The following is a 17,435-nucleotide window of genomic DNA, read 5'->3' as shown; positions in this document are numbered from 1 at the left end:
AAAACATCAGACAGAGTGACAGCCCGACCGAAGCCGCCGTGGTATCTCCACGCCTCGTTACTGCAAAGACAAAAAGAAGAACAGCGGCAGGTATAGAAATGAATCAAGTAAATATAATCAATACATCATGTTGGTGTGAATACTGACCGCGCCCACGGGTCTGAGAGGCCTCTGGCTTTCAGCCTCTGCTGTGTTAACTCCAGCGGTGTTCCCTCCCACTTCCACAGCAATAACGGGAGACATGGGATGGGAGCCAAGTGAAATTTGCATGTTGGCTTCATGGAAAAGATCCCAGAGAACTGTGTTGCCAAAAAGATTTTCAAATGGAACGTGACTTTGAAAGGGGCACAGGCAAGCGAAGTGCAGGATATATTTCCAGATATTGGAGCTCCTGTGTTAAGCATATCTGAATGAGATGCAAAGCCACGTTCATTTACATATACATGCTGTGATGTCACTGAATTTGTTTTGCCGTCTCCGTCTAGAGCTCCGACCAAAGAAGCAGGTGTGCTGTTTTTCTTCCATAACTAAATAAGCTAGCGATAGCTTGCCATCTCTGATGACTGTAACCACGCAGGACTGCTGCAAGGATGTCTAATGCTACAGGTTATGGGCCCAGGCATGCAGGTCATAGATGGCACAGACTTTTATTCGACGGCGATGAGAAAAGTTATGAGTTATGGGAAACGAGATTCCTCGCGCACATGGAGTTACGCGGCCTCAGAAAAGTTATCTCGGAGAGAAGTCCGGAAATAGCCTAAGTGGATGGAGAAGCTATAGAGGAGGATGAAACAAAGAATGGTGAGGCATATGCAGAGCTGGTGCAATGCCTGGACAATAAAGGTTTGTCATTAGTGATGAGGGATGCTAAACAAGATGGAAGACGAGCATTGGAGATCCTTCAGGATTGAGTCTTTATTGTGAACTTTCCTCGCTGTACAAGACTAGAAATGAAACAGTCACTGACTATATTATTAGGGCAGAGACTATTTTCACATCGTTAAGAGCGGAAGAGCAAATCAGTGATGGGCTACAGATAGCCATGTAGTAAAGGGGCTACCCGATTCATACAAGCAGTTCGTTCTGCACATCACACAGACGAATGACGTTGTGACTTTTGGTGAGTTTAAAACTAAACTGAGAAGTTTTGAAAATACTGAGAAGTTTTGAAAATACTGAGAAATATGGAAGAAGTGAGTCGAATGAGGAAGATAACGTTATGATGACAATTGGGGCAGCAAGACCACGCGGGAGAGGACGAGGAAAGAAAATGGACCTGGCTAATGTCGAATGTTACACGTGCGGTAAAATGGGACACATGGCGAGGGCATGTCCGGACGACACCCAAAAGAGGAGAGAGGATCGTCGGGACACACCACAAAGAGGTCGAGGTCGAGGGCGCGGCCATTACCACGCCAGGCGAGCTGATGAGGTGGATGGAGAATCTACATCGTTTTGTTTCAAAATGAATGACTGTCACACAGTGCAAAGAAACAAGAAAGGCTTAATGGTGGACTGTGGCGCCACATCACACATGATAAACGATGCCACAAAGTTCAAAAGGATTGATCAAAGCTTCAGGCCGGAGGACCACGTAATTGAGCTAGCAGATGGAACCAAGGTGAATGGGATAGCGAAAATGAGAGGAGATGCAGACATCTACTTGCTGGACAGTAAGGGACGAAAAGTGAAAGCAACGCTCAAACAAGCACTTTACATCCCATCATTTCCACAGAACATCTTTTCAGTCAAAGCGGCCACAGCCAACGGAACAGAGGTGCGTTTTAAGGATGGTGAAGACTGGCTGGTGCGCAAGGATGGCACCAAGTTCGAGATGGATGTGTTTGGTAAGCTGTATTAACTTAGCACAGTAAATGATGAGAATGTTGATGAAGTGCATGTTTGTCATGATATGCATACTTGGCATAGGATACTTGGTCATTGTAATTTCGATGATGTTTGCAAAACTAGAAAATGTGGTAAAAGGAATGTCAATTACTGGGAAAAATGAAAAAAATGTGCACACAGGGCAAGTTTACACAGAGCCGAAACAGGCAGGCAGACACCAAGGCTACAACCACGCTTGAGCTAGTGCACACAGATTTATGCGGTCCAATAGAACCAGTAGGTAAAGATGGACATAGGTATACAATTGCATTCACTGATGATTACAGTGGGATGGTTTTTCCATACTTTATCAAAGCAAAGAATGACACAACAAAAGCTACAGAGAAATTCATAGCAGATGTAGCTCCATTTGGAAAAATAAAATGCATACGGTCAGATAATGGTACCGAGTTTACCGGGCAAGAATTCCAGTCTCTACTTAGGCGGAATGGGATAAGGCACGAAACAAGTGCACCCTACTCGCCTCATCAGAACGGAACTGCGGAAAGAGGTTGGAGAACCTTATTTGAGATGTCGCGCTGCATGCTATTGGAGAGCAACCTCCCAAAGCTTTTATAGACTTACGCTGTACAGACAGCAGCTCAAATATGCAACAGGTGTTACAGTAGGCGGCTAGAGCAGACACCTTACTGTGTCTTCACAGGGAAAACGCCTCATTTATCCCACATGCAGGTATTTGGCTCTGAGTGCTATGTTTACAAGCAGGAAAAGGAGAAGCTAGACTCGAGATGCGAAAAGGGCATATTTGTAGGCTATGACAAATATAGTCCAGCGTACAATGTGTACTATCCTGAGACAGGAAAAGTCCTCAAACATAGGCTGGTGAAATTCATCACTAAGGGTAGTGCAGACAATCAGACTCAGACAGAGAGTGACATAGGGAACGACACAGACTGTCATGATGAAGTTACACCACCAAAGGTATTAAACCAGGACCTGGAAAAGAGAGAACCAGGTGTACAGGATGTAAAAGTAGAGGAGACTAAAGAAATTGGTCTGACTCAAGCAGACAGTGTTCAGAGAGAACATGGGGAAAGAAGATATCCTACAAGGCAGAGGAATGCCCCAGATTATTTAAAAGAATACCAATGTAAAGCTGAGTGTAATGGTGATCTTGAAAATGTAGATTATTTCTACAGGGTGGCTTATGATGTACCTAAGACATTTAAAGATGCTATGGAATCTGACGATTCAAATAAGTGGGCTGATGCAATGAAAGACGAAATGGACTCTTTGAAAGAGACCTTCACTCTGACTCCACTGCCAAGGGGCAAGCAAGCAGTGGGAGGTCGCTGGGTTTATGCAGTGAAAGAGAGCCCAGATGGATCTGAGACTTGTAAAGCCAGATACATGTATGTGGCAAAGGGATACGGTCAAGTGAAGGGCATTGATTACAAAGAGACATTTTCACCCACAGCCAACATGTCCTCTGTTCGAGCATTGATGCAGGTATCAGTGCAGGAGGACCTTATCCTGCACCAAATGGACGTAAGGACTGCTTACCTACACGCTACAATGGACTGCGAAGTTTACATGGAGCAACCGGAGGGTTTTACGGTCAAGTCAGAAACAGGTGAACCACTAGTGTGTAAACTGAACAAGTCGCTGTATGGTTTAAACAGTCCGGGCGTAACTGGAACATGTTACTACACGAGCACCTTACAGATAACGGGTTTACACAAAATGATGCTGACCATTGTGTCTACAGAAAGGGGTCTAATGATGAAAAAGTAATACTGTTAGTGTGGGTGGATGACCTAATCATAGCGGCGAGTAACAACAGGTTACTTGATGAGGTAAAAGATATGTTGAAAAGAAAGTTCAAGATGAAGGATATGGGTCTACTTAAACACTTCCCGGGTATTGACTTTAAACAGAATGAGGGAGAGGTCAAAATGACTCAAAAGAGACACATCGAGAAGATGTTAGAAAAGTTTGGCATGTCTGAATGCAAACCACGGTTCACACCATGTGAGCAGAAATTAAGTTTTGACAATGAGGGTGAGATCATTGATCCAACAGGCTATAGAGAGATTGTCGGAAGCTTAATATACATTATGACATGTACAAGACCTGATATCAGCTGGGTTGTTGGTAAGCTATCACAACAGCAGCATTGGACTGCAGCAAAGCACCTACTGAGGTACTTGAAAGGCACTGTGGAGCAGGAGCTGTGTTTCCAGAGGTGTGAGACAGGCTTAAAGCTTGAGGGGTATAGCGATGCCGATTGGGCAGCTGACAAAAATGACAGGAGGAGCACAACTGGATATTGTTTCAGCTTATCTGAAAATGGTCCAGTCATATCTTGGAAAAGCAGGAAACAGATCCAGGTGGCTCTGTCCACATGCGAAGCCGAATACACGGCACTAGCAGCCACTACTCAGGAGAGTATGTATCTTAGACTTAGACTGAACTTTATTGATCCTTTTGGGATGACTCCCTCAAGGAAATTTAGAACTGGTACAACTGCTTAAAGGAATGGATGGTAGTAACCAACATGTACCTGTTAAGATATATGAGGACAACCAGGGGGCAATTGCTTTGTCCAAAAACCCAGTGTGCAGGCAAAGAAGCAAACACGTTGATATAAAATATCACTTTGTATGGTCTGCTCACACAGAAGGGAAATTTTCTATTGAATATTGTCCTACTGCAGATATGGTAGCTGATGTCTTCACCAAACCAGTGACAAAGGCAAAATTTGAGAGGTTCAAGGAATATTTATTCAGAGAATAAATAGTTGGCAGGTGTAAATATTTCCTGTTGGGAAAATGTGAAATACCAGATGAGGTATATATATTTTTGTTCCCTGAGTTACATATGGAAATTATTACTCAAGAAAGTTTTGAACATGTCTTTGAGTGGGAGTGTTAAGCATATCTGAAATGAGATGCAAAGCCACGTTCATTTACATATACATGCTGTGATGTCACTGAATTTGTTTTGCCGTCTGTGCGCATGTGTGACAATAAAATTGGTCTCCGTCTAGAGCTCCGACCAGAGAAGCAGGTGTGCTTTTTTTCATCCATAACTAAATAAGTTAGCGATAGCTTGCCATCTCTGATGACTGTAACCACGCAAGACTGTTGCAAGGATGTCTAATGCTACATCCTGACCTTTTCCAAAATATAGACACAGTGAATATACTCTCCGCTGAGGAAAGTTTATCATACACACAACAAGGTAAATGGTCACATGAGATACTACTTAAACCAAAATCGAGACTGTATAGTTGGATTAAGAGTTGTTATAGGAATGAAGAATATGTTTGTGCTCCTCTATCAACAAAGCAGAGATCACTGTGCGCTCAGCTCCGCTCTGGAATCTGGCCCCTGCACCTGGAAACAGGATGTTACCGGGGGTCCTAGAAGAAGAAAGAGATGATTATTGTCTGCTGTTCTTTTCTTTACTCCTTTTTTTTGTGAAAACCTACAGTGAAGTGAGGTGTTATCGGCAGGAAGTGAATGCAATACTTTGGTACAGTTGTCTGGTGTCTCATAATCCTGAAAGGGATGTGTCCTTATTTGGACATGACAGTAAAAAGAATTCATGACTTCATTCATTCCACTGCTTCAGGTCAGGCAGGTTCATCTTGCTTTGGCCGTGGTCACCTCCCATGCTGAACAAAGATAAAGATATATGCAAGCCTTATGTTGTGCCTATTTCTCATAACAAGAAGAGGAACTTCAACAATTAATGTTAAAGCTATTTTCTTAGGCCTAACCACTCCTTTTATGCTCTAAATTTGCAGCACATACTGTATTGTGTGCAACATTTCAAGGACACATTCTTTATCAGAAACTAACACACAAACATCACCTCACCTCTGCTTAAACTTCTGCTGGCACAGCACACAAACATTTTAGAGGAGGCACCTTACTGCAACTATATAATCCGGTGACTTTCGACATTTGTGGTCTATCCTCTGGTTTTGGTAGCTGACCTGCGAGTCAGCAAGGTATAGACCCCCAGCACTGGGACAAAACCCTCATATCTGCATTGTATTTCCTTCCTTTATTAAACCTTCTGGTTTGTTCAGTTTGAACCTGAGTCTCTTCTCTTCCTTCTCTAAGAAAACTAATATGCACAAGGTGACTTAAAAAACCCTAAACATTTTAAAAACATGAACCAAATCAAAAAGTTTTCCACTGATCCTCTGACCCCGTTTTCACATGAATATTTCAAGGAGAATAACTGGAGAACACAAACTCAATGCCAATCCACCTGAGTAGGTAGATCTCGTGACTACTGTTTCACTTTATTTAAATAATATTCAACTTAATGCTACAAAAAAATATAAATTTAACAGCAGCTGTCGTTTGGGAACATAGATGTTCTTATTTGTTGTTGTCCATTGGTCCAATGGTGGCGCTTTTGATTGAGAACCTATTTTTTTAATAGGCGAGGTGTACTGAAGGTATCGAGACTAAACTCTGTAGTGACACTGGTTCATTGCTTATTACTGGACTCACTCAGGAGGTGTCGGTCAGAACACGACTTCAGGCCGATCTTCCAGAGTATGAGGAAACAGAGAGCTTATATTTGTTGGAGTGTCTGTTTACTTCATTAAAGTTGCACAAACACAGGCATGTCAGCAGCCATGCAGTAAAACAGTATGAGTTGATGTATGTGTGGTTTTCTATTAGAAAAAGAATACCAGAATATACTTACACTACAATGAACACAAATCTTACCACCATATTAACATACAACATACATTAATGTAATAGGGCATATGTAAATGAAGAACATAAAGGTAGACTACATGTCTTTGACACACAGAAAGGTTATCAAAGGCTAACAGTCACACATGAATCCTCCTAATAATATTATGATGCTTTTATTGTGAAGCAAGAGGTAAAACTAAATTACCACTAGTAATAAACATGGGCATGGATGAAAACTAGGGTAGCCTAAACATGTAATGAACTTGACATGAGCTTTATTCACTGTGGCTTCAATCTAGCTAAAGGACAGTTAGCAGTCGGCTAATTAGCATAATTAGAATATGACAAACGTCTAAACTCTAAATTGCAGCTCCGCAGGAAGTATTAACTTTACCTCAGCATCAAAGAACAGACTCACACATTTCAAACTTCAGGTAAGTACTCACTCTTTCAATTTACGCACAACCAACTTCTGAGGTCATTACTCTGCACACTGATGGCTCGTCTGTTGTCGACTGATGCACACTGCTCACCACCACGGGATGTAATTCGCTATATGACCAGCAGGTGGCACCTCTCCCCCAGTGAGCATGACAACACCTAGTTAAACAGAACAGGAATCAAACAATATCAAACATAGAGCAAGCCCTGACATGTTGCTGTGGGGCCTCTGCTACTATTATATAGGTATCAGGATGAATTTGAAATAACATCCAAATAACTTCTTATTGTAAGGAACAACTGTAGTGCATAAGGAAACATTATGTATCAGGCTGCTCCAGACATTCCCACATTTCACTCAGGTGCAGTATCAGGTGTGAATGGGTAGGCTACTTTCTTTTTATGATTTTACAACATACAATTACATTACTCAGTAAGTGGAGCTACAGTCTCCTCATCAACCTTTATTGAAGACTTTGGTTGTTGTTGAAAATTGTGAATGCTGCTAACTTACACAAGCTCATTTAAGTGAGGACATTGAACACACAGACGTATTTCAGACAGAGGAGTGGTTTATAGGAGCATTCAAAGGACAGAGTTTTCTGCCTTCTCATTCTGACACTCCTTGTTGTCCGTGTCGGATGCATTTTCACTGAGCTTTAGACAGACAGGAGAGTAAACAATGTGGAAAGCAGCTGTGTGTGTGTTCCTGCTGCTAAACATGGACATGCATGCAAACTGTGCCGCAGATGAGAAAATGAAGTCCGTCGCAGAAAAGTCCAAACCAGATGAAGACAAAGGAGAGACTGAAGTAACAACCTCCAGCCCTGCAGGTGACCCAGCCTCTGTGCCTTTCCGGGGCAAACTTCTTGTGATACCCATGGACGGCAGTCACTGGGTGGCTGTGAAGGCCCTGTCCCAAGAATTGGGTCGCCGTGGACACCAGGTCACTGTTGTGATACCAGAGGCCTCCATGCGGATGGGTCCAGGGAAGCACTATGACACTATTACCTTCCCTATCCCTTACAACAAGGAATTCATCGATCAGTTCTTGTCCACAAACAAGCACTTGATGGAAAAATCCGATGGGTCCATTATACAGCGAGCAAAGAAACAATTCTCACAAATCCAGAGAATAATAGAATTCATCCACACAATTGCCGAGAGCCTGCTATTCAATGATACAATCATCTCCCATTTGGCACAACAGGTGAGTACAATAAGACAGGGGTCAAGTCTGGTCTTGCTTCTTTGGAGCTACTTGTTTGACAGCTGGGGCTGTGTTGGATCAATATTATGCTGTAAAGGGTTCATAGTAGACTGCTGTGCACAACTCCCTGAATACTGATGTCTCTTTATGACATCCAGAGGCCAAATGGTCAGTTAGAAAAAATATATGTACGGTCTGTATTGTTGCTATTAACAACTGGAAGATCTGTGACAGGGTAGGATTCAGACAGGTGATTAACAGCCTGCCTTCTGAAACTGTTTTTAATCTTATCTAAATACAAAACTCTTTTTATTATTCTACGATTAAGATTGAAGGTTTGGACGCTGGACACATTTTTTATTGTATTATTGAACACTGTTAAACATGCACCCTATTTTTCAATTCTTCTGTCTGCAGGATTTCGATGCCGTCTTAACAGACCCCATGGTGCCCACAGGAGCCTTAATTGCTCGAAAACTAGGTGAGTTCAGCCACACCTAAATATTATCTGTTGTTTCCTTTTTTAAATCTGCACGTTGTCCCTCTTCTGCACTCAATCCTCCTCAGGTCTCCCCTTTGTAAATGTGCTGAGGGGTATTCCATGTTCCCTGGATATAAAGTCTGCAGGCTGCCCCTCCCCGCCCTCGTACGTGCCCCGCTTCTTCTCAGGATTCACAGATAAAATGAACTTCATGGAGAGAAGTATCAACACTGTGGTGAGCACTTCAAGATTATATTTGACACTATTCAATTAAACTTTTAATGATTAAACTCTTACCTTGTTTTATTTACACTTTATTGTTGTGAAACCTCTGACCCACAGGTGGCTTTACTTGAGCCCCTGCTCTGCAGGTTTCTTTACTGGCACTTTGACAACATCGCTTATCGGTTTCTGGGAGAGGAGGTGGGCGTGGCTGAGGTCCTTTCTGAATCTGATATCTGGCTGCTCAGGTAACATGTACAAAGGATATATAATGATTATTAATGGAGACAGCACACATCTATCAAGATAAGAAGCTGTTATTAATTGTAGTCTGTATTAGCAAGTTCTCAAAAAAACTCAGAAGTTTAAAGATAATCACAACTAAATAAATTAAGAATATATTCTTCTATTAGACAACCCTTAAAATACTGAGTTGTAGGCACACCACAACAAAACAAAGTGTAAAACGTCTCACACAAAACAAAAGAAATACAAAACAGGATACTCATATCAAGTCAAAAAATCTCTAACACAATAAATAGCTGACACATTCCTGAGAGAGAGCAAGAAGAGTGAGATATAGAGAGACAGGGAGAGACTTTTGAAAACTGTTGATCCTGTTTTTACACCTGTGGTTTCAAAAAGTATATATGTAACAGCCCCATCTACTGGTGTAATCGGTCTATGCAAGAATCCTTGGCAGGGGTCAAATCAATGACCAATCAAAAAAGAAAAACAGACCCAGAATTAAACAGGAAAGGTGCCAACGTTTATTAATTTAAATGACATAAAACTCATGTGTCACTAAGATAATCGGCTCAACTGTCCACAGGACAACAGTTGGGGTAAGTAGTAAGTAGACTTGAGGAGGAATTCAATATCACTTCAAATTGTCACGATCCGGGTAGGAAACAGGAGAGGAGGACCCAAGTGCAGAATAACCAATAATTTATTTTAACAAAAAAGGCAAAACAAAAACTTACAAGGAAAAATCCCAAAACCACGACGGAGAAAACACAGGTAGCAGGGAGAAGCAGCAACCAAAGCCGACGACATACGAAAGACATTGACAATGACAATGAACCGACAAGAAACTCAGGCCAATACAGAGACTAAATAGACAAGGGGTAATCAGACGCAGCTGAGACTAACGAGACAGGTGAGGAACATCAGGGTAATCACAAAGGCGGGAAACACAAGGAACAAAGGACACAAGACCAGAACACTGAGGACAAGTACAAAGTAAAACCCGACAATGAAAAGACATGAACTAAAACAAGATATTACAAAATACAACAGGAAACACTTAAAACAAGACTAGGAAACATTAAACACCAAACTAAGAACCTGAAAACACAAGTAACCAGAAAACAAGCCTACAGACAACATACAAGAACACAAGGATACAGGGAAACACACTAAGGACTAAAGTAAACTACACTAGGAAACAAATAACACTAAGGACAGAATTAAAACTAAAACTAGAAGAAACTAGGAGGAATTCAATATCACTTCAAATAGGGGAGTAAAAGACTTTGTCATGCAAGATCACTGCAAATCACACTATGGGCACAACTCGAAAATACGAACTCGACATGCAACAAACTTGTGGCGTTTTACAAACTGGGTTTTCACTCAAATCCGATCCTCCGTCAGCTTGCAATCAAGTACCATTACCCTCCTTGATGGTCTGCCCTGGAGCTATGCTCGGGAAGTGGTGATACTAACAAAACAAACAACACAAAAAAGAAAATAAATTAATCTAGTCAGCCTACTGAGGCAACCCTAAAAATTTGCCTCGAATACCATGTGCCAGGCGGACTAGAAACAAAACAAAAAATTTTAACAAAATACTGTAATGAATGGTGGTTCCCAAAAGATAATGGCAGGAAATTACTACCGCAAAGTCAGAGCCTTCGAATAATCACAGAATGCTGAACAGTACAATTAGTAATCTTTTTTTAACAGAGGAAAGTGCACTGTCCATAAAAATGGGGTTGGACGACTACAGGGGAGCAGCAGCTGGTAATGGTCTATGTGGACAGAAACACGGCACACGAGACCCTCTACTGGAGGCATGTCATTCTTCAACAAGCTACAATAAACTACCCACGGGGCAGAGCTTGCCCCTCACTAAAAGACATTGTTAAATACATCAATCCGCACGGAAATATAAACATAAAAGGTTAATTGTTTAAATATAATACTGAACTCACCTGATCAGCGAGACCCCCCGCCCCGGGGTCTTGCCTGGAGACGTCGTCCAACTCCCAACAACTGAGCTGGACAGCGTGGGCGACACCTGCTGGCTTCGTGGTGGCGGTCCAAGCTGGTTGGCGAGGAAGAAAGCTGGCTGGCTTCAGCGGGTCTCGGAGAGAGTGGTGGCGGCCCCGGCACTTACTAAACCCCGGCCCTAACTGCCTAAAGGAGGTATCAGGCCTCACAAAATCAACACAGAGAACTAAACCCAACACAGTAAGAGCAGCAAAGAGAATCTGCCAGGCTCCCTAAAACATAGAAATAAAAACACAAGTTGGTCACCTTATTAGTTTTCCAAAACCCTATATGCAACATTATTTAAAGGGGCCAAGGCTTTATTAGAAAAAAACGTTTATGATTGTGAGTACCTGGTACGCTCGGCCCAAACCCTTGCAGTATCCACCACCAGGTGCAACACTGGGCTGCGCTGTGGCTAAAGGACATGGCATAATTTTTTACTTTTATAACTATTAAAATAAAACAAAATTGAAACTGTGTTCAGCTTTTCTCACCGATCACAAGCTCTGTCATTTACCAGGGACACTCACGAGGCAACCAGCCTCTATAGCCGCACCTGACATATCTGGAATGTTGCGACCAAACAACAGCTGAAAACAAATCAGCACTGGTATTGACATATTGGATACCTTCTCATAATAAAACTATAGAAAAAACGAAGTGTGTCCTTACCAGTCCTCCGAGACTCAGACAAACAAAATAGCCAGCATGGGTGAGGGTGTGCACCATCTCTCTCCTCCCATCTGAAAACCAAACTCCTCCTCACTGTTCCTACCCCACTTAATACCCATCCAGAGAACAGCAGTGTTTCTGGTGCAAGTGGCTACAGTCGTTCCCCTCCAAGTGCATCGGCGCCCCGACAATGTACTAGAAGATAAAAACACTGTATTTATAAAACGAACGTTTTACTACCTTGTCTCCCGTACTGGTGGCAAAGATTCAACCTCACTGGTTAGAGTAGTCTACAAGGATTGAGATGTTGTCTAGCCATCTACCGAGCTCATCCTCACCTCGTTAGGATGAGCTCGGTAGTTGGCTAGCTCATACTACTCCTGAAGGTATCACTTCTTTGTCTGACTTCCAATCTTCTTCCAAAACCTGATCCACTGGTAGAAATTCATCGAGCTCCATGTCATCTTGTAAAGCACCCATCTGCACTCACCTCAGTTCTGTGCGGTGGACCTGTCACACTGGCCAATCCTGGTCAATTGGAGCAATTGAATAGATGGGCAGATGAGGCTTCAAGTTCCGCCCAAACATCAGAAAGTATGGGGTCATCCCCGTAGACTGATGGATGGTAGTATTATACGTATAGGTTACCTGAGAGAGATGCCACCGCCGTTCCTGGGCAGGAGGCAGGGTATGGAGCAGTTCATGCAGGGTGCGGTTGAAATATTCACATCAGCCATTTCCCTGTTTGTGGTATGGGGTGGTGCAACTCTTTTGGATGTTGTAAATCTTACATAGTTGCTTAATAAGATTGCTCTCGAAGTTTCACCCTTGGTCCTAGTGATACCAGCACGGTGGTCTAAAGCGGTGGAACCAGTATGTGGCCAGCATCTCTGCCACTGTGCTGGCTCTTTGATCCTTGGTAGGAATGGCCTGAGTGTATCTACACATTTTGCTTCCCATCTAGGCTCTATAACAGTGAAATCTATTGCCAAGACTCCATGGGGGCAGGAGGCCTAAAGACTGCCCATGAATGGTTTCACTTGTGGTTGTACTGCCTTGGCCAATACACACCTCTAACAGTCTTTGCACCACTTCTCCACATCCCTTCCAGGCTTGACTTCACAATGGAGTTTCCTCGACCTCTCATGCCAAATATGGTTCTAGTCGGTGGGATTAACTGCAACATAAGAAATCCGCTTCCTAAAGTAAGTTTTCATTAGTTTGTAGAAAAACAGATTTCTGAGTTTCTCTCACTTGTTTTTATGAGGAAATAGAACTGAATTGGAAGAAATGAATGCCACCAGACCCTAATATCTGTGCACACAGGATTTGGACTCCTGGGTGTCAGGAGAGCATGGATTTATAGTGTTCACTCTGGGCAGCACATTGCCAGATATGCCTGAAGAGGCAACCAACATTTTTCTAGAAGCCTTCAGACAGATCCCACAGAAGGTAGAGGAATATGCTGTATATACATTTCATTTTTGTAAATAGTCATCAGTGCATTCATCAAAAATAACCTTTTAACAGGTCATATGGAGGTTCGAGGGGAAGATTCCTGACAATGTCCCAGAAAATGTTAAGATGATGCCCTGGGTGCCTCAGAATGACCTTCTCGGTGAGTTTATCCTGAGGTGTGCCACACAAAACTCAAAACTGACTGGGGATGAATCACATAAATGACTTTTGACTTCTCACTTCATAAGCTCAACCCGGAGTTCGGGCTTTCATCACTCATGCTGGCTCACACGGTCTATTTGAGGGTCTGTGTCATGCTGTTCCCATGGTGATGATGCCGATTTCCGGGGACCAGCCGGACAATGCAAAGAGGTTTGCAAGCAGAGAAGTAGGAGTGGTGTTGAATCTGTTTACTATCACCACAGAAAGCATTGTCCAAGCACTGAATGAGGTCATCAATAACACCAGGTGAGGGGAAGGCTGTTGCTCAAGATGTTGAATTATATTTTTAAAAAGCTAAGTTAAATTTAAAGCAATTCATTTAGTATGTGGTAACTCCTGCCATCAATCTGTCCCTGTGCAGGTATAAAGAGAACATACAGAGGCTCTCAGCTCTCCATAAAGACCGACCAATCGACCCGATCGACCTCTCAGTGTACTGGACAGAATTTGTGATGCGGCACAAAGGAGCTAAACATCTCAGAGCTGCTGTTCACGACCTCTACTGGTTCCAGTACTTCAGCCTGGATGTGATAGCATTTCTGGCTACTATTCTGCTGGTTTGTGTGATGTTGACAGTAAAATGCTTCAAACTTTGCTTCTGTAAACTGAGCAGGAAGAGGAAGCAGGAATAACTCTGTGCTGCATTTGTAAATTCATCCCAGCCAGCACCAACACTCTTTGTTCATAAGGGAGATAAACTAATTATGAACACAGTGGAGAGTACAGCCTGATTGTGATTTAAAGGTTAAACAGAAGAATGAGGAAAACTGTGAGGTGATCAAAAGGAAATGTATTTAATGAAAAATACAGAATATTAATAAACCGCATTGTGCTCTGGGGATGAGGATTAGTGGCCACCCTTCTTTGGTGGGTAGAGGGCGTACTCAACAGCCAGCGCAACAGTAAAAGCAGCAAAGCCCCACTTGAAACCTCTCAGCAAAACATCAGACAGAGTGACAGCCCGACCGAAGCCGCCGTGGTATCTCCACGCCTCGTTACTGCAAAGACAAAAAGAAGAACAGTGGCAGGTGTTGGGGATTTTCAGGAGCGAATACCTGACCAACGGTTATGTTGGGTTTTATGACGTAAAATTTGATTGTCAAAATAAATAAATAATTAAGTTTATTTAATTATTCATCTAAATCAATAATTGTTATTAAACTGCGTTTAATAAATCTCGTGGCACCACCCTGTAAACAGGGAACAACCAAAATATTACCAATATCAGTCTCAAATTATTTAATTAAATACCAATATCATTAATAATTAATAATCTGTATTTAATTGAAGGTGTGAAATCCGAACACAAAGCCCTTTCACCCAGCCTAAAAAAAGCAAATTAATAAACAAAGCAAATTCACAGTGATCACAAACAACGACTTTTTAAGATATAATAGAATTTATTTAACAAAGCAACATCAAGTAAATCAATGAAACCCAATCAAACAAATAACCATCATAAGCCAAACTACAATTAACAAACAAAACAAACAAGCGTGGCACATGTGTGTGTGTGTGTGTGTGTGTGTGTGTGTGTGTGTGTGTGTGTGTGTGTGTGTGTGTGTGTGTGTGAGAGAGTGTGTGTGTGTGTGAGAGAGAGAGAGAGGGGGACAGACAGACAGAGACAGACGGGGACAGATCAAAATGGCGGCGACCACGCGTGGTCACGGGATGGCGGACACAGAACGTGATCTACGTTTCAGCAGCGTCTGGAAAGCCACAGATCTCTATGTGTGTGCGTTTACCGAAAGGTGTGTGTGTAAAGGCGAGAGAGCGAGAGAAAACAACGCACCTCGACAGCTCAATCTCGGACTGGAGCTCACCACAACTCAGAGCATAGTGTACTTCACGTACCAGAAGCCAGTGGCCGGATTTGTATCAGACGGCGTTCACACTAGTCTTTCTGATAGTGAGTCTATTACCCGGTTATGATGCGGGAGCTCACAGATAAACACACGGGACACAGCGGCACAAATAAGGAGAACAAAAGAGATTTTACTCTGGTAAAATCTAAGACACAGTGGTCAAACACCAAGCAAATATTATCACCGTTTCACAATAATAACTCAGTTATTAAACACACTCTCTATATCTAACTGCCCAGACCTAGCTAAGCCTCACTTGTAACCGTTTGTCCACGGTTGATGAAAGGAGCAAAGGGGGTCCTGGAACGATCTTCCTGCAGTTGTTTGGTGATGGTAGCGCGTCCCAGAGGGTGAGCAGGGCCGTCGTGTCCTCCGTCGAGCGAGGTGATCTCCGTGGATGTCCTTTCTTTAAAGGACGGAACGAGACGTAATCCTTACAGTCTCTCTCAATACCGTTTCAATACGGGAGAAATAAACGCTCTTCTTTGGAGATGCGTTTAAGTGGATGATCTAAGCTCGGAATTTCGGACGTCGGTGTGCTTCAAGGCCTTTGGATTAGCTGCGCGCCAAAACTTTTAAACAAAGAGAAGCGTGTTGAAACAGGAACAGAGTTGGGTATCCCCGGACGTCGCCAGACGACGTTTGAAAGAGGCAGAACAATGAAGCATGGCCGGCTTTATACCTCCCAGACTTCACACCTATGTGTTAGGTGTGGCAAAGCATACTGGGAGTACCTGCAAGGCATGCTGGGATAAAGAGTCTTTTGTTGTAGTTCTCCAAACGACACAGCCTGACCTTTGTCATTCACAGGTATAGAAATGAATCAAGTTAATAGTGTAGTACTAGTACAATTACTGCTTTGTTTTTTACCCCATGTTGTTTTGTGTCAGTTATGTTAGTTAATTTGGTTGTTATGGTAACTTGTGCTGCTCCCGAACTACGTAAGCACGTTTTCGGCGGAAGTAGAGAGTTCTGTTTTGGTACATGTCGTATGTTGCTCGCTGGCTCTGGTGTGGACTTAAGAAGCTATCTGCACAGGAGTTAGAGTGACCATAGAACTGTACACCTGTCGTTCTTAAGTAAAGAAGATAAACGTAATCTTCCTCATCAGAGTCATCCTTCTACTGCATTTAGCTACACATCCACATAGCCTCCTCTTTGCTAGCCGAAGCTAACAATTGGCGCAGATTCTTACCTGGAGAAACGGCCTCGTCACGTCGGATGAGGGGCTTCAGCAGGACGGAGGTAACGTTAGAGAAAAGAGAAGACAAAGGACAGAAAAAATAAACAACTGCAGATGCAAGCTTGCAGCAGTGGAAATGAAGAAAAGTGAAACGATACTATGTGTGCGCAAAAGCTGGCAAGCTGCCCAGTAAGTGGCGGTCTCATTGTACTGTAAAAAGTGAAACGAGATCTACTGCACTGTTCAAAGACTGGATAAATAAAGGACATTAAAGCATAAGACTAATAACTACAAGCTGAGTAAAGCACGTGAAAATAAATGGCTGCGCTATAAAAATAAGATAAAAAAGCTGCACTGTAACAAATGGATGAAACTGAGGAATTGCTGGGAGCTGAAGCAGCGCCTACTGAGCCACCAGCATGGCTGAGGACATTATTGGAGCATCAGATTCAGCAGTTTCAAAAACTTATTGCACCAGTTCTACAGCATGTGACCGCAGAGCAAAGGGGAACGAGAGAAAAAACTACAGCGTAGAGTCAGCAAAATCAGCATATGCTGCTGGAACCTAAATTTCCTGAGGGAGTCATCCCAAAGGATCAATAAAGTTTAGTCTAAGTCTAAGTCTATTAATCCTCTGTCAACATTCTGAGGGATGCAGGAGCAACCCAACAGTCAAGCTGATACGCTGTTTGTAGCAGAATTGGAGGTAATTCGACAGAGGTCACACAGTGCATCCCCCCTAACACTTCCATACAAGACCCAGCTGTGCGGCACAGAGATGAACGAATGTTTCAACGTCCTGTCGCAGCACGCATGGCTCCACCTGATG

The 17,435-nt window shown here is 42.8% G+C and overlaps 1 protein-coding gene and 1 long non-coding RNA gene across 2 annotated transcripts; both read left to right on the top strand.

The window, feature by feature from the left end:
• Positions 1-28: 28 nt before the first annotated feature.
• LOC306827452 lies at positions 29-16,521 on the top strand. The gene is made up of 2 exons (XR_013779635.1): positions 29-90; positions 16,234-16,521. It is a non-coding gene; the product is annotated as an uncharacterized lncRNA (long non-coding RNA).
• Positions 7,591-14,407, top strand: LOC306827449 (UDP-glucuronosyltransferase 1A1-like). The gene is made up of 9 exons (XM_079349273.1): positions 7,591-8,226; positions 8,644-8,707; positions 8,794-8,942; positions 9,050-9,177; positions 12,990-13,083; positions 13,205-13,330; positions 13,409-13,496; positions 13,585-13,804; positions 13,920-14,407. The coding sequence occupies exons 1-9, from the start codon at positions 7,699-7,701 to the stop codon at positions 14,188-14,190; spliced, it is 1,668 nt and encodes a 555-aa protein (XP_079205399.1). The 5' UTR covers positions 7,591-7,698; the 3' UTR covers positions 14,191-14,407.
• Positions 16,522-17,435: the final 914 nt, after the last annotated feature.

The sequence above is a fragment of the Symphodus melops genome, assembly GCF_947650265.1.
Source record: "Symphodus melops genome assembly, chromosome: 7".
In the NCBI taxonomy this organism is placed as follows: domain Eukaryota; kingdom Metazoa; phylum Chordata; class Actinopteri; order Labriformes; family Labridae; genus Symphodus; species Symphodus melops.
Note: the sequence above shows the minus strand (reverse complement) of the source record. Positions and strands in the feature narration are given on the sequence as shown.

Bases quoted from the DNA above. Each gene is read 5' to 3' on its own strand.
- LOC306827449 (XM_079349273.1), top strand. From the start codon at position 7,699: ATGTGGAAAGCAGCTGTGTGTGTGTTCCTGCTGCTAAACATGGACATG. The intron at 8,708-8,793 runs GTGAGTTCAGCC...AATCCTCCTCAG, and splicing joins CTTAATTGCTCGAAAACTAG to GTCTCCCCTTTGTAAATGTG. The intron at 8,943-9,049 runs GTGAGCACTTCA...TCTGACCCACAG, and splicing joins AGAGAAGTATCAACACTGTG to GTGGCTTTACTTGAGCCCCT.